A 24,169-nucleotide genomic window follows, 5' to 3' on the forward strand; every position below is an offset into this window, starting at 1 on the left:
CGTATCAGCTAAGGAACAACATATCAAGCACCTTGAAGAACCATGGTAACACAGTATTACAAAAAGAAAGTAACAATTCTCCAGAAACCAAACTTAAAGTCACAGAATATTGCTATCTAATTGATAGAGAATTCAAAATACTTGTCATGAAGAAACTCAGTGAGCTGCAAGAAAACTCAGAAAAGCAGTTTGGTAAACTTAGGAATAAAAATAATGAACAGAAAGAATACTTTACCAAGGAAATTGAAACTCAGAATAATAATAATAACCAAACAGAACTGGACCTGAAGGACTCAACAGATGAGATGAAGAACCATTAGAACACATTGGAAACAGGGCAGACCACATGGAAGACAGCTCGAAGACAGAAATCTAGAAATGATACAGGTAGAAGAAGAGAGATAATTAAGATATTTTCTGAGTTCTCCCAAGTATGCTGCTGCTGCTGCTGCTAAGTCATTTCAGTCATGTCCAACTCTGTGTGACCTTATGGACCAGAGCTCACCAGGCTCCTCTGTCCATGGGATTCTCCAGGTAAGAATACTGGAGTGGGTTGTCATTTCCTTCTCCAGGGGATGTTCCTGACTCAGGGATCGAATCCGGGTCTCCTGCATTGCAGGCGGATTCTTTACCAGCCGAGATACCAGGGAAGCCCAAGACTACTGGAGTAGGTTGTCATTTCCTTCTCAAGGGCATCTTTCAACCCCAGGGTTCGAACCCGTGTCTCTTGCATATTCGGCACTGGCAGGCAGATTCTTTACCACTAGTGCCACCTGAAAGCCATGGGTGTGTTCGCTTTGTGCAAATCTCTTGAACGGTACACTAACGATATGTATACGTCTCTGTACTTGAATACAAAGTTTACTTAACAAAACTGTAGCTGGTGTGATAAGCAGCAGTGTTTTCCGCGGCCGGAAGCACAGGCTTTGTAGACAGAAGATCTGGGCCCCCGCGCTCTAGTTTCTTTCAGAGCGAAAGAGGAACATAATGTCTGTCAAGATTCAATGGGTTGAGCACGTAAAACTTAAGCAACAGGGCCTGGTATAGGTCTGCAGGTCTCCTGCGTGACCCAACTCCTGGCACCGCTGCCTCATTTTCTCCATCCGTAATGCATGGGTTCTACTCGAATCGCGGCTACCGGTAATGGCGGGCTTGGAGCTCCTCACCCCGGGTCTGGAGCCGGGTAAAGGGTGTCACCCTTTACGAGTAGCCTTGGTCTTTCTGGCTCCGCGCGGAGGGCAATCCTCGGCTGCAGCCCACGTGGAAACTCCGTTAAAGACCCCCCCGCTTCTGCAGAACCCTGCCCAAGCCTCTAAACAAGAAAGAAGAGCACTTGGCCAGATCTGACAGATCTCTAAGAAATTCCCCAGTTTGAAAACCAATGCGGGCAGCGCCGCCTGCTGTCACGAAAACCAGCGCCGGAAAAAGCCGCGCGAGACTGTGGCCCCGCGCGCTATTGCCGACTCGCACCTCCCCGGGCCCGCCGGCGCGCCCGCGAGGTACAAAGTGCGCAGGAGCAAGTCTTGGGGGCGGAGCTCAGGACGAAGCCGCCCTGCACTTTACCTACCGCGCCCATTCAGCCTTCTCTCAGTAATGTCTTAAACTACGTTTCCCAGAACCCATCCAGGCCTTGCTTTCCGGTGGCGTCAGCGGAAGCGGTGACTGGATTAGGCCGGGCCACACAGAGGCCGGCTTGGTCACTATGGAGGAGATAGGTATCCTGGTGGAGAAAGCTCAGGTCCGGTGGGGCGTGGGGCGCGGGAAGAGGGCGAAGCCGACCTGGTTGGGATTGAGTGACTTTGGGGATCCAGGCGTGGGTCTGAGTGATTTCGGAGGCCTCAGTGGAGAGCTTCGTGCCGATCCGAGGCCTGGGCTGGGTGTCTGGGTATCTGAGTGATGATAGTAGGGCTTGGGAAGCGGGGCTGGGGAAACGGTGACGCTAGACGTTCTTTGGGGCTGAAAGATTTCGAGGTTTAGGTGGAATGCTGTGACATAGCTAGGCCCGGTGGCATTAGGAGTGGGTCGGGTGGTGAGTGATGTATGGGATTCGGGCATGGGGCCGAATGATATATGAGGTTGAGCTGGAGAGCTGACTGATATTTGGGGCTTAGTTGGTGTTGGAGCGCCAAGTAATATCTATGATCTGGCCGAGTGATGTTTGGGGCCTGCCAAGGAGTTGGGTGACATAAGGGCCTAATGTGAGTTGGAGTTCATGAGGGATATTTGGGGGGTAACTGAGTAATACCAGGACTGTATGAAGGCATGGTGACTTTCACCATCAATTGAGGCATCCCTGTAGTATTTCGAACCTGTTGAGGGCATTGGGGTCTGGTAAGGAGTTGATCAGACATTTAGGCCCTAGATGGGAGTTGGGACATTGAGGACATGTTACAAGTGGCATCTGATACCAGAAGATCTGTTTGGAAGGCTGTGTGACCAGGGAGTTTGTTAGGAGCTGGGTGACTTCAGGAACATCTTTAGGGGGCTGAGAAGTTCCCAGGATCTATTTAGGGTGCTGAATGATGTCAGGAACCTATTAGGGGCCAAGTGACTTCATGGTGAAGTGGGGAGGGGGGCTTTAGATTCTTTCATAAGGGGACCTTCCAACCTGAGTTTCCTTCCGTGGCCTAGGATGAGATCCCAGCCCTGTCTGTGTCACGGCCCCAGACTGGCCTGTCCTTCCTGGGGCCTGAGCCAGAGGACTTGGAGGACCTCTACAGCCGCTACAAGGTACATTCAAAGCCAGTCCGAAAAATACCAACGTTGGTGTTGTCGTTAGTCACTAAGTCCTGTCTGACTCTTTGTGACCCCATGGACTGGAGCCCACCAGGTTCCTATGTCCATGGGATTTCCCAGGCAAGAATACTGGAGTGCAAAACGAGCTCAGTAATAACCTAAAGGGGTGATATGGGGAGGGAGATGGGAGGGAGGTTCAAGAGGGAGGGAACATATGTGTACTTATGGCTGATTCATGTTGATATTTGGCAGAAAACAACAAAATTATGTAAAGCAATTATCCTTCAATTAAAAAATAAATAAAAAAGAATACTGGAGAATGTTACCATTTCCTTTTCCAGGGCATCTTTACCAGGGAATAAGAACCTGTTGTATAGTGCAGGGAACTCTACTCTATACTCTGTAATGGCCTAAATGGGAAAAGAAACTAAGAAAAAAGAGTGGGTATGGAGCCTGGTAGGCTGCAGTCCATGGGGTCGCTAAGAGTCGGACACGACTGAGCGACTTCACTTTCACTTTTCACTTTCATGCATTGGAGAAGGAAATGGCAACCCACTCCAGTGTTCTTGCCTGGAGAATCCCAGGGACCGGGGAGCGTGGTGGCTGCCGTCTCTGGGGTCACACAGAGTCGGACACGACTGAAGTGACTTAGCATAGCATAGCATATGTATAACTGATTCACTTTGGTGTATACCTGAAACTAACACAACATTGTAAATCAACTATGCCAATAAAAAAAGAAATTAACAAAACCAGTCTGGACCCTGCACAGGGCCCAGCGTCCCATAATTCCCCTACCTTCATTCCTTGGCTCAGCAAGGCCTGGAACCATCCCCTGCTTCTCCACTGTCTGCTCACAGAAGCTGCAGCAAGAGCTGGAGTTCCTGGAGGTGCAGGAGGAGTATATCAAGGATGAGCAAAAGAACCTGAAGAAGGAATTCCTCCATGCCCAGGAGGAGGTGAAACGAATCCAGAGCATCCCATTGGTTATCGGGCAGTTTCTGGAGGCTGTGGATCAGAATACAGCCATCGTGGGCTCCACCACAGGTGTGTGGCGGGGGTGGGGGTGAAGGGGGTGTGGTTTACCCATCTGTCCATTCAACAGCTGTTAACTACTTACTGCCATGTGCCAGGAACTTACAAGGGCAAACAAGGGAAGATGGTGTAATAGTGTTTTTCAGAGTATTTTCAGTCTGATGCAAAAGTAGAAATATATTTTACATATTTTACATACTCTCCCTTTCTTTCTTCTCTATAAGTATGTATATATAACTAATACAGTAAAAGTTTGACCAAAGGATACTTAGCTTCACTGTGGTGTGATACTCTAATTAGTTTTCCATTCTGTTCCAGTCTGTTTTGTTTTAAACAGCATTCTGGTCATGACTATCTAAAATGATTTCACAACTACTACTGAGTTGAGATGAGTTGAGTTCAGTTCAGTCGCTCAGTCGTGTCCTACTCTTTGCGACCCCATGAACCACAGCACGCCAGGCCTCCCTGTCCATCACCAACTCCTGGAGTCTCCCCAAACTCATGTCCATTGAGTCAGTGATGCCGTCCAAACATCTCATCTTCTGTCATCCCCTTCTCCTCCTGACCTCAATCTTTCCCCGCATGAGGGTCTTTTCAAATGAGTCAGCTCTTCGCATCAGGTGGCCAAAGTATTGGAGTTTCAGCTTCAACATCAGTCCTTCCAATGAACACCCAGGACTGATCTCCGTTAGGATGGACTGGTTGGATCTCCTTGCAGTCCAAGGGACTCTCAAGAGTCTTCTCCAACACCACAGTTCTAAAGCTTCAGTTCTTCGGCACTCAGCTTTCTTTATAGTCCAACTCTCACATCCATACATGACTACTGGAAAAACCGTAGCCTTGAATAGACTGACCTTTTTTAGCAAAGTAATGTCTCTGCTTTTTAATATGTTGTCTAGGTTGGTCCTAACTTTCCTTCCAAGGAGTTAAACGTCTTTTAATTTCACGGCTGCAGTCACCATCTGCAGTGATTTTGGAACCCCAAAAATAAAGTCTGACACTGTTTCCACTGTTTCCCCATCTATTTGCCATGAAGTGATGGGACCAGATGCCATGATCTTAGTTTTCTGAATCTTGAGCTTTAAGCCAACTTTTTCACTCTCCTCCTTCACTTTCATCAAGAGGCTCTTTAGTTCTTCTTCGCTCTTTGCCATAAAGGTGGTGTCATCTGCATATCTGAGGTTATTGATATTTCTCCTGGCAATCTTGATTCCAGCTTGTGCTTCATCCAGCCCAACGTTTCTCATGATGTACTCTGCATATAAGTTAAATAAGCAGGGTGACAATATACAGCCTTGACATACTCCTTTTCCTATTTGGAACCAGTGTGTTGTTCCATGTCCATTTCTAACTGTTGCTTCCTGACCTGCATACAGGTTTCTCAAGAGGCAGGTCAGGTGGTCTGGTATTCCCATCTCTTGAAGAATTTTCCACAGTTTATTGTGATCCACACAGTCAAAGGCTTTGGCATAGTCAATAAAGCAGAAATAGATGTTTTTTTGGAACTCTCTTGCTTTTTCGATGATCCAATGGATGTTGGCAATTTGATCTCTGGTTCCTCTGCCTTTTTAAAACCAGCTTGAACATCTGGAAGTTCACGGTTCATGTATTGCTGAAGCCTGGCTTGGAGAATTTTGAGCATTATTTTACTAGCGTGTGCTGCTGCTGCTGCTAAGTCGCTTCAGTCGTGTCCAACTCTGTGTGACCCCGTAGACAGTAGCCCACCAGGCTCCCCGGTCCCTGGGATTCTCCAGGCAATAACACTGGAGTGGGTTGCCATTGCCTTCTCCAATGCATGAAAGTGAAAAGTGAAAGTGAAGTTGCTCAGTTATGTCCGACTCTGTGCGACCCCATGGACTGCAGCCTACCAGGCTCCTCTATCCATGGGATTTTCCAGGCAAGAGTACTGGAGTGGGGTGCCATTGCCTTCTCCACTAGCATGTGAGATGAGTGCAATTGTGCGGTAGTTTGAGCGTTCTTTGGCATTGCCTTTCTTTGGGACTGAGTTGGGATGTGCAATTTGAAAACATAGGTGAAGTGAGATTGGGCTCTGGTTGCTGCTGCTGCTGCTGCTGCTGCTGCTGCTAAGTCGCTTCAGTCATGTCCGACTCTGTGCGACCCCATAGACGGCAGCCCACCAGGCTCCCCCATCCCTGGGATTCTCTAGGCAAGGACACTGGAGTGGATTGCCATTTCCTTCTCCAAGGCATGAAAGTGAAAAGTGAAAGTGAAGTTGCTCAGTCGTGTCCGACTCTGTGGGACCCCATGGACTGCAGCCTACCAGGCTCCTCCATCCATGGGATTTTCCAGGCAAGAGTACTGGAGTGGGGTGCCATTGCCTTCTCCGGGCTCTGGTTAGGACTCAGTTATTATGTGAGAGCTGCTGTTATTAACATGGGTCTAGGTGCTGCCTTCATGATGGTCATTGTTCCTGCGTCTTACCTGTCTTTTCTTGCTTCTGGCCTCTGCTCCTCTAGATCAAGCCATATGATTGTAAAGCTTGTGGGGAAAGGTGTGTGACTGGACCCTGGAGTTGGTAGTGAAGGGAGGGAGAGATCCAAAGTGAGTGTGTCTTTGATCTGTTGGACTCGGGGACAGTGGTTGTCCCTGAGATGGCAACATGGGCAGAAAAGCAGCCTTGTTGAGAGAATGAGGGCAGCCTGGGACATCACAGGGAAGTGTCTGGGAGGCTACAGGACAGCCAAGTCTGGAGGTCAAGAGAAACACTGAGGCTGGAAGGAGATGTGTGTGTCACTACCATAACTGTAGAAGGTGGACTAGGGAGGTGAGATAGAGGAGTCTGGGCAAGCAAGAATCTGTGGCGGAGACCTCGATGGGAAAAGAGGAATTCCCTGCTGGTCTAGTGGTAAAGAGTCCACCTGCCAATGCAGGGGACACAAGTTCAAGCCCTGGTCCAGGAATATTCCACATGCTGCAGGGCAACTAAGCCCATGCACCCCAATACTGAAGCCCGTGTGCCCTAGAGTCCATGCTCTGCACTAGAGAATAGCCCCTGCTCACCGCAACTAGAGAAAGCTCTCTCATAGAGAAAGCAACAAAGAATCAGTGTAGCCATAAACAAATAAATAAATAAATTAGATGGGAGAGGTTGGTGCTGAATCAGGGCAGGGTCCCTGGGGAGGAGCGGAGGGATTGGTTGGAGAGACATTTTAGGAGGCCAGTGGAAGGCCATGGTGACTGACAGGCTGTGGAGGGAAACAGAGAAAAGCCCAGGACGAGGCTTAGGTCTCTTTAGTGACTCGGGACCACAGGCCTCACTGAGACCCAGGAGGAGGAGCACAGATTCGGGGGAAGATACTGAGAGCACACTGAGACACAGTGAGTGAGCCCTGCCGGGGGACATCCAGGGGAAGGCATTCCAGGGGGCTGCTGGTCACCTGGTCCGGAGCTCAAGAGTTAGGGGTAGAATCTGGGGCTTCTCATTTTCCCCTTTCCCTTCTTGTCCTTCACAAAGGCTCCAACTACTATGTGCGCATCCTGAGCACCATTGACCGGGAGCTGCTCAAGCCCAACGCCTCGGTGGCCCTCCACAAGCACAGCAATGCCCTGGTGGACGTGCTGCCCCCCGAGGCCGACAGCAGCATCATGATGCTCACCTCAGGTGAGGGGGAGCCCAGGGCCAGGGAGGCCTGAAGGGACCCTGCGGGCCAGGCTGGGAGCCCCAGCTCTGCTCTCCCACCAGATCAGAAGCCAGACGTGATGTATGCGGACATTGGGGGCATGGACATCCAGAAGCAGGAGGTGCGGGAGGCTGTGGAGCTCCCACTCACACACTTTGAGCTCTACAAGCAGGTAAGGAGCCAGATCTGGCAGGGGAGGGAGAGGCCGGGTCCACCAGGTCTCCAGCTGGTGATGGACTCCCTGGCTCATCCTTCTCTCCACCTCTGGGCTTCAGATCGGCATCGACCCACCCCGAGGCGTCCTCATGTACGGCCCACCTGGCTGCGGGAAGACCATGCTAGCAAAGGCTGTGGCTCATCACACGACAGGTGAGCCGCTTGGCCCCTCCCCCAAGCTCTGGTCTTCTGGGCTTTTCCGACCTTGCCCTCAGCTCTCTCATCCTCCCCAGGAAGTAGCGTGGCATGGCGATTAAGAATGTGGGCTCTGGGGTCAAAGCCCCAGTGTGTGTCTTACTGAGTGGCGATGCCATCCTGGGGAGGTGACTTTACTCTCGTGCCTCAGCTTCCTCATCTAATAAAACGTTCATTTCATAGCATGATTGTGGAGAGAATTAATGAAATAATGACATAGTTTTCCTTTGGTGGGTCATGGCCTGTTTGTAATTATGAATTCAAATTCATGGGTTCTAACCAGCATTTTAAAAAGTAAAACAGAACAGAAAACATCAGAGTTCACCCCACGTACTAAGAGCTCATATTGTTTGTGCAACTTAATGCACACAAATATGCATACACATATCTGCTGTGGTTATACAAATGTATTTCTTGTAAATTTCAAAGATGTCTGAAAGTCACTGTATTACTGTTTGTAAAAAGCCTAAAAACAGGACTCTTAAAATCTTAATATATTAAGCCAGGGAGCAGTAGAGAGTAGTGGGTAAGCACTGGGTCAGGCCGCCTGGGTTTTTGAAATATGGACCTCTTACAACTTCTTATGTAAGGCTGTACTACTTATGTAAGTTAGTTTGTGTAACTTCTTGGCAAGTTAGCCTCTATGTGACTCCATTTCCTAATTTTCTGGATTATTCAGAGGATTAAACCAATATAAAGCTTCTAAAACTGTACCTTGGCACATAGCAAGTATAGTAAATATTAGCCATTGTCGTGATCATTCATTGGTTTAGCAGCTCATTGAACTTCTGCAGTCCCCGGTGCTGGGATAGAGAGATGAGCCAGACACGTCCCCTGCATTGGAGAGTTTCCCAGTTTGGCTGAGGAAAAAAGGACAATAAACACTTAGTCACTCAATATTTATTGAGCACCTGATACACAACAAGCTGTGTCCTAGGTGCGGAAGACATGGCTGTGAAGAGAACAAAGTCTCCATACCTCATAGAGCTGATGTCTTAGTTGAGGAAGTACTTGAACAGATGAATGAATAGGTCATATGTCATATGGTGCTAAATGCCTGAAGAAAATAATTAAGAGGCAGGGAGATAGGGAAAAACAGGGGCTGTAGCTTTATGTGCCAGGACTGGAGGTGGTCAGAGAAGACTTTTCTGAGGTGACATTTATGTAAAGACCTAGAATACGCTTTTGAGAGAGTGAGTCATGTGAACATCTGGGGGACGGAGTATGTCAGGCTGAGGGACTTCGCTGGTGCAAAGGCCTTGAGGCAGGTATGTGCTTAATGTCCCAGAACAGTGAGGAGGCCCCTATAGTTGAAGCCACGTGAGCAAGGGGTCATGGTAGGAAGTGAGCCTGGGCAGGGACAGTCTACAGAGTAGCAAATGCCTCAGGAAAGCAAGGAAGGTAGTGGGATAGCCTCCAGGAGGGTTGTCAATCCATTCTGCATAGGCCTCTCAGAGAGGGGTCCCAGAAGAGAGGTGTGAGGAGTCTGCCAGGCACTCTGTAAGGAGAGGGAATAGCATTTGTGAAGACCAGGGAGTGGGAAAGAACTTATCTAGGGAGTCACGAGTAGTGGTGAGTAGACTGTGACTAAACTCTGTGGGGGCAGGGAACTGGTGATTTTGTCCTTTTGTGTTTCCAGTGCCCACCCAGTAGCTGAATCGTGGTAGGTGTTCAGAGAATAACTGAAGGAGGGGCTGGGGGACCAGAAGATGAGGCTGAAGAGGTCAGAAAGGGCATGAATATAAATCATCTTAGTGCTAATATAAGAGAGTTTGGCTGTTGTCCTGAGAGCAAGGTGGTTGTAGACAGGCCGAGTTCAATAGAAATATGGCCCTGGAACAATAGAGGCTTGAACTCTGAGGGTTCACTTGTACCCAGATTTTTTCACACAATGCATGGTTGGATGAATAGATGCAAAACTGCAGATACGGAGGGCCAGCTATAAAGTTATACACAGATTTTCTACTACACAGAGGGTCGGCGCCCCTAAACCCTGTGTTGTTCAAGGGTCAGCTGTAGAATGCAAGCTATATATATAATTTAAAATTTTAAGTACTCATTATTTTAAACACGTTAAACAGGTGAACTTAGTGTAAAATATATCTATTACTTATTTAATTGGTATATTCAAAATGTTATTTTAACATGTAGCAGATAGGAAATTTGAGTTTTTTCTATAATTTTTTCATTGTAGTAAAATATATGTAATGTAAAATTTATTATTTTAACCACTTTGTGAGTGTACAATTTACAAGTGACATCAAGTGCATTCACAGTCCTGTGCAGTCACCACCACTATCCATTTCCAGAACTTGTTCATCATCCCAAACTGTAACTCTGTACTCATTAAACAATAATTCCCTATTTCTCCCTTCCCACCATCCCTGATAACCCTCTATTCTACTTTCAGTCTCTGAATTTGCCTGTTCTGGGCACCTCATATATGTGGATGAGTCATACGGTATTTATCTTTTTGTGACTGCCTGCTTCCACTTAGCATAATGTCTTCAGGGCTCACCCATGTTGGAATGTGTCAGAACTTACTTCCTTTTAAAGGCCAAATCATATTCCACTGTATGTATAAAGCATATTTTGTCTGTTCATTCATTTGTTGATGGCCATTTATTGAGATGTTTACTTTTTTTGGTACTGTCTTTTGAAGTCTGGTATGTATTTCACACTTAGAGTACATCTCATTTTGTTTGGACCAACCACATTTCATTTGCTCAGTAGCCACCATATTAGAGAAGGACAGGGCTACAAGCTGCACAACTCCTAGTTTATGACCAGGTCTACTTAGTGGATTCTGTGTCTCCTTTCTCTGTGGTACCTGGAAGGAATGTCCTGAAAGTTGCTCCGTGCAACACAACGCCACATCCAGACACTAACAAACAAGTTTAAACTCTAAGAAAAGATAGAAAGGAGAGGCAGGCCCAGAACAAACCTGTTGTCAACCCCATTGCCACCTGTTATGTCAGAATACGTGCTCCTGGTTCCTGACTCTTGCATGATATTCAAAGGTGGGTCCTTTGAGCAAATGGAACTGAGCTCTTGGTGAGGCAACATGATGCCTTAGTGTATGAAAAGCCTGTTTGTTTTCTTGCTGGTTTTTTAAGCACTCTGAAAATCTACTTTTTTTTTTTTTTAATATACAGTGGATTCCATTAATGTCTCTAGCTCTATTTTATAGGCATGTTGGAGTACAGACACATTTTTTTAAATATCCTGATTTTTAAATGTTGGGCCAAAAATTGGCACATCCATAGGCAGGAGTCACGATCTGGGCTGCTGGGTCTCTGAGGGGTACGAGTGAGTAGCTGGTCCTCCTGACTGGATCTAGGACCCTGCCCAGGTCATGAGAGAATGACCTGACCACTTGGAGTGGCCATCCAAAGAAACGGATGTCCTCAAGGAATGCTCAGTTTCAGTTAAAGTAGTACGGGGCCCTGCAGGCAGGAGTCCCATTCTTGTCTGACCCCTGTCATCCTGCCATCAGCTGCATTCATCCGAGTCGTGGGCTCAGAGTTCGTACAGAAGTACCTGGGCGAGGGCCCTCGCATGGTCCGGGACGTGTTCCGCCTGGCCAAGGAGAACGCACCTGCCATCATCTTCATAGATGAGATTGATGCCATCGCCACCAAGAGATTTGATGCCCAGACAGGGGGTGAGTGATGCCTACACAGGGCCTGGGGTCTTGGGCAGCCTTGCCTACGGGATGCCCTGAGCTGACCATGTTATATACTCTCCAGCTGACAGGGAGGTTCAGAGAATCCTACTGGAGCTACTGAATCAAATGGATGGATTCGACCAGAATGTCAACGTCAAGGTTTGGGATTCAGGACGGGCAGGGGAGGTGTGGTGTGGGAATCAGGGAAAGATGGAGGCTGGCCTATGAGGGGATAGCTATTGCAGTGGGAGGGAGAGTATAGAAGGGACAGAGGTCTGAGCTGGCCTGTCCCCGATGCCAGGTGATCATGGCCACAAACAGAGCAGATACCCTGGATCCTGCCCTGCTGCGGCCAGGACGCCTTGACCGTAAAATTGAATTTCCACTCCCTGACCGCCGCCAGAAGAGACTGATTTTCTCTACTATCACCAGCAAGATGAATCTCTCTGAGGAGGTTGACTTGGAAGATTGTATCCTCCTCTAGAAGCAAGGGGAGGTCACCGTTGGGAAGGGGGGTTGTATCTCCACCTCTGCCATCACCACCATCCAGATTGAGCAGGTGGGAGACCAAGGTTTGGGGAAGGGGCTGATAACAAAGACAGCCCATGAACAACTTCTGGCTCTGGGCAACTTCTGGCTCTGGGCGTTAACCCTGTCATGCAGGGGATGGTTTCCTTAACACATCTGTCACAGATGTGGCTAGACCAGATAAGATTTCAGGAGCTGATATCAACTCCATCTGTCAGGAGGTGAGTGATGGTTTCTGTCTAGATTGGGCAGGGGTATGTGTGAAGACCCTTCCTCTTGAAACCACTCTGCCGCGGTCCTTCTGTCCTCATTGCCACCCTGGGTCTTGGGCTGCGTCTGTGTCTTCCTGCACCATCACCGGAGGCGGAGAGTGCAAGGAGTAGGTTTTAACTCTTATCCCTTGACAGAGCGGGATGCTGGCTGTCCGAGAGAATCGCTACATTGTTTTGGCCAAGGACTTCGAGAAAGCGTACAAGACAGTCATCAAGAAAGACGAACAGGAGCATGAATTTTACAAATGACCCCTCTACCCAAACCACAGGGGCTGGGGGCTTCTCTCACCTCCCCAGCCTCTTTCCCCAAACCTAGTTCTCTTTCCTCTTTACCCAGGATTGATTTATTCATTAAACAAATATGACTGAATGTGTTTAATTTCTCCTTACAAGTTTAACTCCTTTGGAGAAGCTGGTACTTTAATAGGATCCTCTGTGCCCCTCCTGCTCTCCTGACAGATAGGCAGTTGAGGTACGTGGCTTGGTTAACAGCTTGAGGGAGAAGTAAAGAATTCACACTAAATTTCTTCAGAAATTTGGGGAAAAGGATGGAAAATGAACAGCCCATGACCGTAAAATAAAGCCTCTATAATCTCCTCACCCACATTTCCTACAGGTAGAAGACCATTCAAGTTTTGGGCAATTCCTACCTTCTTTACACTCAGTATGTATCAAGGACAGAGGAGCCACCCAGTAGAGTCCCTTGGAGCAGGGATGAGGGGGCAAGGGGAAAGTTGGACGCCTGAGTTCTGTGAATGTCTCTGGCTCTTCCTACCATTTCACTGGGGCACAGATGTGTTTGGTCGGATCAGTTCCCACTTTCTCTTGACGTCTCTGTTTAGACCCCTCTCCCTCTGGGGAGTCTTCCCCGATACCCCAAAGGGAAGTAACCCTTTCCCTATGCTGCCCTTGCACCGTGCACATTCTCTGCTTGGGACTTCTTACATTTGCCTCCTCCAGACTGGACTCCCTCGTAATCAGGGATTGTAGCTTGATCACAATTCAAGTCTCAGCTCCCACACATGGCAGACATTCAGTTCATGTTCCTTGGACAAATGTGTGAATTTCACCATATAGTTGGGAGTGAGATGGTAAGAAGGTATAAGGAGAAACAGTCAGGAATCAGGTCCTTGAAGAGACGGGTGATTCCTCTGTAGATAAGCATGGCAGGTTGAGCAGAGAAGTTAATGAATTCTTCCTCCCTCCTGGCACCTCACGAAAACAAAAGTAGGTTATAAATTCTCGTGGACACAGAAGGAGGGAGGAGATGGCAATGAAACAATTTTGAAAAGACGCAGAGATATGCTTGTTGATGTAGCAGATCTGAGGAAACATGAACCTGAACGACTGGGAAGTCCAGAAACCAGAGGGGCCAGGTTCTGAAGGTGAGGGCAGGAAACAAGAGGATTGCCTGAAAGGCTACATAAAAACCAGAACTGATACACTGAGTGTGCAGGAAACAAATGAGCTATTGGCACTCCAGGCCCTGTGACCCTTCCCCAGCCTGGCTGAAGACCTCAGATTTACTCTGCAGAGGCTGGGCCATCAGTTTCCGGGCTGGTGTACCTGGGGCAAGGATGAGACAGGGGCCATGCTGAAGATGAGATATAAGTGCCCTGGGCAGGCAACTGAAGGATTCCTTCTGAGGAAACCAAGCAGCATGATCAAGAGGAAAGTGGATTGTTAAGACACCTGAAGTCTTCACCGTTCATATTCAGTAGCACCTAATATCAAAACTGATGAGTTTACAAAAGCATATAGTTTAGAAATAATGGAAGTAAGTTGCAAAAGAAACAAAAGGATGAGAGGTCCTTGCCTCTTGGAACTAGACAGGGAAATACAGGGTAAGTGTGCCATGAGAATGCTTTTTTTCTAAAACACTTTGTACTCAATATATACTTGACCTTTTTTTTCCGGCTGTGCCACATGGTATGTAGGATCTTAGTTCCCCCACCAGGGATCGAACCCCTGCCCCTGCACTGGAAATGTGGTGTGTTAACCACTGGACCACCAGGGAAGTCCTATACTTGAATTAGGTTTGTTGTTGCTTAGTTGCTCAGTCGTGTCCAACTCTTGGGACCCCATGGAGTGCAGCCCGCTAGGCTCCTCTGTCCAAAGGATTTCCCAGGCAAGAATACTGGAGTGGGTTGCCATTTCCTCCTCCAAGGGATCTTCCTGACCTGAGGATCCAACCTCACTTCAGCAGTTTCCTTCCTTTCTTTCCCTCCTTCAAGAGGACTTGTAAAATCCTTTTTTTTTTTTTTGCATGGCTTTGTTACTGTTGTTAAGTACCTAATTTAAACGCAGGAGTGATCCCTGGGTCCTGTCACAAAGGGATAAAACACATTGTAAACATCAGTGATAAAGGGCAAAGAGACGGGGAAAAAACCAAAGCCATGTACCCCAGAAATGGCAGCAGACTAGTGTGAAGCTCTAATTGGTAAAAAGTAGTAGCCACTCACATTAGCTGGAAGAAGGGATATCTGGTATATTTTGAGGGTTGCCTAGCAACCTTGTTGTCTATGCTTAGACAAAATTATAAAGTGGCCTCCCATCATTATGGTCTGAGTGACCCTGATGCTGATGTTCTGTGAGACTGCTTATGTCCAACAGGATAATGTGGCTCAGCTGTGAGCACTAAGCTATCTTTCAATACCACTGAGGCCTACCTGTAAGTGTCAGGCCAGTTCCTGGATGTCAGGGACTGCTTTTTTCTGTTCTCAGCTACATGCTACTGCATTATGAAGGAAAAAGTAAGGCCAGTTTGCTGAACAGCCCGACACGTGAACACATTGGAAGTGGAGTCTTGAAAGCAAATGTTTTCCTTCTAAGGGAAACAGATCCCTTTTCTCTGTCTGCTCTGCAAAGACAAGAGAAAGAAAAAAATACATGTAAGCCTTTTTGTTTTTAATTGTTTTAATTATAATAATACACATAAAGGAGCCCAAAATACAAATGTGTAATGTAACAACTTATTATAAATAGAACACTTGTGTAACCATCATCCAAGGACCAGGTGGTAGGTTTCCACTGAAAAAGAAATTCCTATAAAACTCTTTGCCCAGGAGCAGTAATGATCCATTTTGTGAATACCTCTGCAGTTCCTACAATGGGGAGTGTACCCTGGCTTGACAGAACAACAGTTCAGACAAATGTTGATCATTTCCCCAGGTTTCATATATACCTATTCTTTTTTATTATTATTATTTGGCTGCATCGAGTCTTAGTTGCAGCACGCGAGATCTTTGCTGCCTCATGTGGGATCTTTCGTTTTGGTACACGGACTCTAGTTGTGGTGCGCAGGCTTAGTTGCTCCACAGCACAAAGGCTCCAAGTTCCCTGACCAGGGATTGAACCCACATCCCGCATTGCAAGATGGATTCTTAATCCCTGGGCCACCAGGGAAGTCCCTCATGTATTCTTTAGTAACACTTCCTTTGAGTACAACCAGGATCAGTAAGCATACCTCAGATGAGACTACAGTACATGTACTGCTAAGTTGTTAAAAAGGACTTGATTGATCAAAAATGACTCTGTACAAATGCAGCAACATGACAAACATCACCACAGACCAGAAGCCATGTCATGATGCCACAGATCACACTACAGCCATCCCAGGTGACTTAAACAGTCTTCCATGTCAGCCTCACTAATTTTTATATCAATCTGAGACAGGCCTGGGGCCCTCTGCTTCAGTACTACAATGCTTGCACCTGGACACACCTCTCCTTGAGCTACAAAATACAAAGAAACTATATGGGACTACAAATAACTGTGCATACACAGGCAAATTCTGGACCAAAAGATAAAAAGAAAAAAAAAAAAAAACTGCCCCCCAAACCCCAAATGCCATTTCTGAAGAGCTGGAAGCAAAAGCAGGGTTACTGCACATGCCCCCCTGCCCTCAACACCACTAGAGGGTGGGCAAACCACCTAAGCTACCCCTCCAGTCTGACCCCTGGACACACCCCTACCCTCACCCCATATAAGAAACGAGCTCACACCCACCCCTTAGGGAGCAAACGGGAACCTGTCATGCTCCCTACTTCAGCCCGCAGGAGCCCCAGTAAAGCCTTGTGTGAATTTCTTGTCTGGCCTTTAGTCAATTTCTATTGATTAGGGAAGGCCAAGAACCATACAGATAATTGTGAGTTCAAACCATTACATCTAGTTTCAACCTACCATCCCAAGGTTCATTTTAGTCATCTCCTTTTCCATGTCTGAGGTTCCCTGCTGATAGGGAGAAGCTTGGCTACTCCCATTGCACTTGATATATTTACTTACATTTGATCAGAATCCCAGGCCCAATGCCTCAAGCCACTCCCTGCATGACCACCCTTCTCATCCTGCTCAGGCTCCAAGCCCATCTTACAGCTTTAGGACTGAATTGCTCAGAAAGGGGAGAGGAAGTACAGAATGTGTTATCATCTGACTAATTGTGGGCTCACTATTCTATGGCACACTGCCTTCCCAAGCATAAAGTGAAATATTTTTTCAGTCCAAGATTCTCAAAAGTATCTGCCACAGACCCATAACATCACAGAAGAGTGGAAAGAATTCCTTCATATTAAAAAAAATTACTATGATTTTCCATTTTTCTCTATGAAAAAATTCATTCAATTCTATGTGTGTGTTAGTCACTCAGTCGAGTCCGACTCTTTGGAACTCCATGGACTGTAGCCAGCCAGGCTCCTCTGTCCATGGAGTTCTCCTGGCAAGAATATTTGAGTGGGTTGCCATGCCCTTCTCCAGGGGATCTTCCTGACCCAGGGATCCAACCCGGGTCTCCTGCGTTGCAGCCGGATGCTTTACCTTCTGAGCTACTAGGGAAGTCCATTCATTCTATACAAACAGGCAAAATCTTCTGCTCAAGTCGTGAAACACAGCTGATGCTGCAAGAAGATGCAACGTATTCTTTTTATAACAGATCTGTGGCTCATATGATCACACACGCGTACCAGTCACAAGGCCACTGGCACCCGTGAAGTACCACACGCAGACACTCAGATTCACGGACCTATCTCCACATAGCCTGACTTGCACCGGCCGCTCAACCACCCCCGCCACACAGCAACCCGCATACCCACCCCATCACACACACATCACCCCAGTCACACTCCAGCACAGCCACGGTCTCCACCGCGCCTCTCACCTCACTGCTCAGTCACGAATCACACTCCAGGCCGTGGACTCCTTCCAGTTAGGTGCTGCTTCAGCACACGCCGTCTGGCACTCAAAGAATTACACACACGCAGAAACACAACTCATTCTCAGCCGAAGGCACAGTCGGTCCCGCAACCCTCACAGCGGCAAACACACACATGTACACACGCTCACGAGGCCAGTACATAGGGACACACGCCTGTGAACCACGCGCCGGAACTACCTCGAGGGAAGAATCTGACAGAATCCGCCGGGCACGCGGTCGGCCTCAGGGCGGCACCACGGACGCACTCGGCTGTCAAGACTGTGGACTCCATTGTCTGGAGGGCTGTCGAGGCTCGCATAGCCGGGACTGCTCCCGGGTGAGTTCTGTCAGCTCACCGCGCGAGAACGCGGGTACCAGAGTCCGGGAGGAGAGCCGCCCCGTCCGAGCGTGTCTGCGCCTGCACACTCAGAGCCCAAGCCCACCGGCTACCGACCGTGGACTACATTTCCCAGAAGGCCCAGGGGGAGGGTGTAAACTTCCACCCCGAGGGCTCCCAACCGTGCTTTCTGGGTAGCCCAGCCACCGCAGGTGAGCTAGTAGAAGCCGGGGGAGAAGTTGGTGCTAGGTGAGGAGAAGCAGGATTTGTCCGGAGTGGGGATGGAGATGCCGCCCAAAGTGAGGACCCCAGGGAGCCTCTTCTGCCTGCAGCCTCAGGCCTGTGCGGGCAGGAGGAGAAGAGGAAAGGGATTGTGTGACTGTGAGTGTGTGCATGTATGTGGGGTGTGTGTGTGTGTGTGTGTGTGCAGGACAAAGTCAGGCCTCCTGTCGGTGGGTGCGGTTGTCAGTCTGATACTGGTACTTGGTTCAGTGACGAGTGTGACTGACCCACGCTCTTGCTGCCTTCCCCTCCCTCCCCTCAGCCCTGGTGTCTGCACAGAGCTATGTCCCCAAGAGAAAAGTCCAAGATTGAACCCCAGGATGAAGGTTCCCAGCAAGAAGGCACAGTCCTGGGCTTGGGATGGGGCTTTTAGAGCTAAAAGTGTCTCCGAAACAGACTCCTGGGAGGAAATGGTGAGAGGGGTCCTTACTTGGAGGCAATGTGGGTGCTGCTGCATTTTTCAGAACCACAGCATCCCCTTACCTCTGATCCTAGGAGTCGGCTATCGTGTCAGAGACAGGCTCCCATCTGGTCACAGGCATGAGGTAGAGCTGATGTGGCCCTGGAGGGGACATTATGCGTCTGGCTGTGCTCTAAGAAAGGCTTGGTGTCTCATGATTTCCTTCTTCCCCAGTCCTGCCAGTTTTCGCAAAAAGGATCCTGAAGAGAAAGGAAAAAAATTTCCCCATCTAAAAGTGCAGATCAGGTGAGCTTCTACTTTCTCTTTGTTCGTAAATGCGTTTTTGTTTTTAGTACAAACATTTGCTTTTCTTTTCCTGAAATGTCAGTGGCCTATTCTAGGCCTATTCTTCCTTCCCAGTAAATGAGGGGCCATACAGATGGGTCACCCTCTCATTCACTTTTTGTAATAGTAAATATATATCCTGGAGTCTAAAGTTACAACTTTGTTTAATAAAGCAAATGAGATGAATATTTAAGTGGAATCACATCATTGCTGTCCTGCAGAACCTCAATTTAAAAGTGAGGCAAGATCAGAGGTGGTCTGATTGGTGTCAGTGACATGGGCATCTGCTTTTTAAGGTGTTTAGAGCAGGAATGTGATGGAAATCTGTGTCATCATGTGTAGGATTTTTTTCCAGGGAATTGATGGGTTGAGACTTGCTTATAAAAAGTTTGTCAAAAGAAAAAACATGTGCATATGAGTAAAGTAATATTCATTGTGATGTACAATAATACTCAAATTTTAAATTTTATATGAATTTCATTTACTATTATTGGGATTCAGAGATATTTTATAAGGGTTATATCCAAAGTGATATTTCAATTGGTTATTCAGTAGAGAAAGGGGAAACAAACCAAACACTGTCTGCTTTACCCACATTTTCTTATTTAGTCTGCAGATGCCCCTCACCTGATATGTTCATGCAGAGGAGAATTTTGTCTGTGAAAAGGTATTATTGTATTGAAGAAGGATCTTCAAGAGTTGTTGCTGCTGCTGTCACTTCAGTCGTTTCCGACTCTGTGTGACCCCATAGATGGCAGCCCACCAGGCTCCCCGTCCCTGGGATTCTCCAGGCAAGAACACTAGATCGGGTTGCCATTTCCTTCTCCAATGCATGAAAGTGAAAAGCGAAAGTGAAGTCGCTCAGTCATGTCCGACTCTTAGCGACCCCATGGACTTCAGCCTACCAGGCTCCTCCGTCCATGGGATTTTCCAGGCAAGAGTTCTGGAGTGGGTTGCCATTGCCTTCTCCCAAGAGTTGTTAGTCTTTATTTATAATGGTCACACTGATTCCCTTACTATTCCCACATATATTAAACAGATTTGCTTCCAAGATTTTCAAATATTTTTAATTGGATATAGATTTGTTGTATACTTAATATTATGGAATTGATACTTATTTTTTTCAAAAAGTTATTCAGTTATATTACATGAGGGACTTGTAAAAAAGAAAGTTAAAATAGCCCTGGCATCATGATTAATATTTTGGGGAGGTTTATTTTAGCAAAATTTTTTTTCTGTGAACCTGTATGTGTGTGTGTGTGTGTGTGTGTGTGTGTGTGTGCATGTGTATGCAGAACAGAAACTGTTCTAACGAAACGTTCAAAGGACACAGATTCCACAACTCTTATTTGGAAAAAGTAATTCTACCAAAGCAGAGGTTTCTTATATCTCCATGAATATAGAAAGAAGAGGAACACGTCAGTGAAGCTTCATAAACTTTCCAAGTATTTATACCTCCAAATTTGTATTATATAAATCAATATATTATTTGATTTATAAATGTAAATTATATATATATAATTTATAAATATATTTATATATATATTTATATATAATTTATAAATATAAATATTAAAAAAACAAATATAAATAAATAATTATTGGCACAATTTATCAAATAAGATAGCCCTTCAGGATTAAACTTCTTTGGTTGATTTTGGGACTTTGCTGGTGGTCCAGTGGCTAAGACTCCATGCTCTCAATTCATGGAGCCCAGGTTCAATCTCTGGTCAGGGAACTAGATCCCACATGCTGCAACTAAGACCCAGCACAGCCTAAATAAATAAATATTAAAAAAAATTAAATTGCTTTAACAGGACACAGTAATAACCTCTGTAGTCCAAGTATCTTTAAATGCAAACAACATTTTGGAACACAGGTTTATAATAGTAGAAAACAGAATAAAATGGAAACAACTATAAATATTAATGTAAATCTTTACGTAGGGCAGGAGAATAAGATTGAACCTCTTATTAACATTCTCCATTTAATGCCTTATTAGGTTCTCTTTATCAGCTTTATGTTGAAGAATGGTGTCTCTTCTTTTGTAGCAGCAAGGATGAGGAGAGATCTGCTTAGCACTTTTAAGCCTTGCCTCTAGAATATGTAAAATATCATTATAAAAAAAAGTGGGCATGAGACTCAAATTTTACTATAAAAACAGAAAGTAGAAAATAATTTCATAACAATACCATCTAACTTATTTAGCAATTACATGCACTAAATGCTATGTAATATCCCAATCTTCATGACAACTGTAGGAGACTGGTACTGTTCTTATCCCTAGTTTGTCAATAAACTAACTGAGAAGTTGGCAGCTGTCAGATTAGGACTTACATCCTGAAAGTCAACAACAGAGTCTGTGTTATGAATGACATTATAATCTCTCCCTTAATTGTACATCCTTTTTTTTTTTTTTTCCTGGCTGCACCACTCGGCTTGCAGTATCTGTTTCCCCACCAGGTATCGAACCTTGGCCCTAAGCAGTGAAAGCACCTAGCCCCAACCACTGGACACTCAGAGAATTTCCCATATTTGTTTAATTTTCCTGTATCAGTCAGTAATTCATCATGAATATCCTTCTCCAACATTAAATATGGGCCAGTATAATCAGTATTAATAAGGGCCTTCAGTTCAGTTCAGTCGCTCAGTTGTGTCTAACTCTTTGTGACCCCATGAACTGCAGCACGCCAGGCCTCCCTGTCCATCACCAACTCCCGGAGTTCACTCAGACTCATGTCCATCGAGTCAGTGATGCCATCCAGCCATCTCATCCTCTGTCGTCCCCTTCTCCTCCTGCCCTCAATCCCTCCCAGCATCAGAGTCTTTTCCAATGAGTCAGCTCTTTGCATGAGGTGGCCAAAGTACTGGAGTTTCAGCTTTAGCATCATTCCTTCCAAAGAACACCCAGGGCTGATCTCCTCTAGGATGGACTGGTTGGATCTCCTTGCAGTCCCAGGGACTCTCAATAGTCTTCTCCAACACCACAGTTGTAAAGCATCAATTCTTCGGCACTCAGCTTTCTTCACAGTCCAACTCTCACATCCATACATGACTACTGGAAAAACCATAGCCTTGACTAGACAGACCTTTGTTAGCAAAGTAATGTCTGTGCTTTTTAATATGCTATCTAGGTTGGTCGTAACTTTCCTTCCAAGGAGTAAGTGCCTTTTAATTTCATGGCTGCAGTCACCATCTGTAGTGATTTTGGAGCCCAGAAAAATAAAGTCTGACACTGTTTCCACTGTTTCCCCATCTATTTCCCATGAAGTAATGGGACCGGATGCCATGATCTTCGTTTTCTGAATGTTGAGCTTTAAGCCAACTTTTTCACTCTCCTCTTTCACTTTCATCAAGAGGCTTTTTAGTTCTTCTTCACTTTCTGCCATAAGGGTGGTGTCATCTGCATATCTGAGGTTATTGCTATTTCTCCCAGCAGTCTTGATTCCAGTTTGTGCTTCTTCCAGCCCAGCGTTTGTCATGATGTATTCTGCATATTAGTTAAATAAGCAGGGTGACAATATACAGCCTTGATGTACTCCTTTTCCTATTTGGAGCCAGTCTGTTGTAGTGTGCCATCAAAACTGACCATAATTTTATATTTAAAATGGATAACAAACAAGGACCCACTGTATATAGAACTCTACTCAATGTTATGTGGCAGCCTGGATGGGAGGGGCTTTGGGATAGAAGGGATTTATGTATATGTATGGCTGAGTCCCTTCACTGTTCACCTGAAACTATTATAACATTGTTAATCAGCTATACCCCAAAGCAAAATAAAAAGTTCAAAGCGGGGTAAAAAACTGACCATAATTTATTCAACTTGTTGCCTCCTGTAGCTATTTATTTTTCTAACAGTTGGTTATTCTAAGTTGTTATATGATAAACATCTTGCACATGTATCTTAGTGTGCTAAGAAAAACTGCCTAAAAATGGAATTGTGGTTGAATAACAGACATTAGGGGTCACAGGATGCTGAGTCTTATGATAGTAGTTAGAGGAATACAAGCATTGAAACACAGTCACTATCCTTAAGTTTCTTATAATAGGGCAAATAATATAAAGTCAAAATAGAATTAGCATGAGATAGGAGGTAATAAGGGGTAATAAGGGCTTCCCTGGTGGCTCAGTGGTAAAGAATCTTCCTGCAATGCAGAAGATGTGAGTTTGATCCCTGGGTTGGGAAGATCCCCAGGAGAAGGAAATGGCAACCCATTCCAGTATTCTTGCCTGGGAAAGACCATGAACAGAGGAGCCTGATGGGCTATAGTCCATGGGGTCGAAAAGAGTTGGACACGACTAAGCGACTAGACCACAAGGAGGTAATAAAGCCTCTAGAGATACTCAGGTCACATTTCTTGGGAGTTCATAGAAAGGAGATAGTATTTCTCTAGCAACCTCTGTCAGCTTTTGACCAGTTTATTCTGAGTTTAGGGGAACTCTGGTGAAAAATGAAATTTAGGCTGTGTGATTCATATCAGCTCTGTCCAGTAGAACTTTCTACACAATGGAGTATTACTCAGGCATTAAAAAGAATACATTTGAATCAGTTCTAATGAGGTGGATGAAACTGGAGCCTATTATACAGAGTGAAATAAGCCAGAAGGAAAAACACCAATACAGTATACTAACGCATATATATGGAATTTAGAAAGATGGTAACAATAACCCTGTGTACGAGACAGCAAAAGAGACACTGATGTATAGAACAGTCTTATGGACTCTGTGGGAGAGGGAGAGGGTGGGAAGATTTGGGAGAATGGCATTGAAACATGTAAAATATCATGTATGAAACGAGTTGCCAGTCCAGGTTCGATGCACGATACTGGATGCTTGGGGCTAGTGCACTGGGACGACCCAGAGGGATGGTATGGGGAGGGAGGAGGGAGGAGGGTTCAGGATGGGGAACACATGTATACCTGTGGCAGATTCATTATGATATTTGGCAAAACTAATACAATTATGTAAAGTTTAAAAATAAAATAAAATTTTAAAAAATTTAAAAAAAAAAGAACTTTCTGCAAAGATGGATATCTTATATATTTACATTCTCCAGTATGGTAGCTACTAGCCACATGAGGCTCTCAAGCACTCGAAATGTGGCTGGTGCAGCATGAACTTTTAATTTTACTTAAATTTTATTTGATTTAAATAGCCATATGTGGCTCTTGTATTAGATGGCACAACTTCATATCTTACAGTTTTGCTTCTAAGATTCTAAGATGCTAGATTCAAAGTGAGACTAATGGAACAGATACAGATCAATATCATCAGAAATTTGGGTGGACTGAAGACCCATTTTTTCTTTCTTTCCTTAGCTGTGC

At 45.9% G+C, this 24,169-nt stretch overlaps 1 protein-coding gene and 2 long non-coding RNA genes across 3 annotated transcripts; 2 read left to right on the forward strand and 1 right to left on the reverse strand.

The window, feature by feature from the left end:
* Positions 1 to 1,599: 1,599 nt before the first annotated feature.
* Positions 1,600 to 12,660, forward strand: PSMC4 (proteasome 26S subunit, ATPase 4). Its single transcript, XM_061388278.1, has 11 exons — positions 1,600 to 1,738; positions 2,632 to 2,730; positions 3,597 to 3,783; positions 7,247 to 7,393; positions 7,475 to 7,584; positions 7,688 to 7,781; positions 11,320 to 11,487; positions 11,573 to 11,649; positions 11,792 to 11,960; positions 12,184 to 12,239; positions 12,426 to 12,660. The coding sequence occupies exons 1-11, from the start codon at positions 1,703 to 1,705 to the stop codon at positions 12,537 to 12,539; spliced, it is 1,257 nt and encodes a 418-aa protein (XP_061244262.1). The 5' UTR covers positions 1,600 to 1,702; the 3' UTR covers positions 12,540 to 12,660.
* On the reverse strand, positions 8,041 to 18,732 carry LOC133230596 (uncharacterized). The gene is made up of 3 exons (XR_009730896.1): positions 17,677 to 18,732; positions 14,960 to 15,150; positions 8,041 to 8,683 (listed from the first exon to the last, which is right to left on the reverse strand). It is a non-coding gene; the product is annotated as an uncharacterized LOC133230596 (long non-coding RNA).
* LOC133230597 (uncharacterized) lies at positions 17,968 to 20,037 on the forward strand. Its single transcript, XR_009730897.1, has 3 exons — positions 17,968 to 18,027; positions 18,732 to 18,803; positions 19,452 to 20,037. It is a non-coding gene; the product is annotated as an uncharacterized LOC133230597 (long non-coding RNA).
* Positions 20,038 to 24,169: the final 4,132 nt, after the last annotated feature.

The sequence above is a fragment of the Bos javanicus genome, chromosome 18 (assembly GCF_032452875.1).
Source record: "Bos javanicus breed banteng chromosome 18, ARS-OSU_banteng_1.0, whole genome shotgun sequence".
Lineage (NCBI taxonomy): Eukaryota > Metazoa > Chordata > Mammalia > Artiodactyla > Bovidae > Bos > Bos javanicus.

Coding starts and splice junctions, on each gene's coding strand:
- PSMC4 (XM_061388278.1), top strand. CDS start 1,703: ATGGAGGAGATAGGTATCCTGGTGGAGAAAGCTCAG. Junction 3,784..7,246: donor CATCGTGGGCTCCACCACAG/GTGTGTGGCGGG, acceptor TCCTTCACAAAG/GCTCCAACTACTATGTGCGC. Junction 12,240..12,425: donor TCAACTCCATCTGTCAGGAG/GTGAGTGATGGT, acceptor ATCCCTTGACAG/AGCGGGATGCTGGCTGTCCG.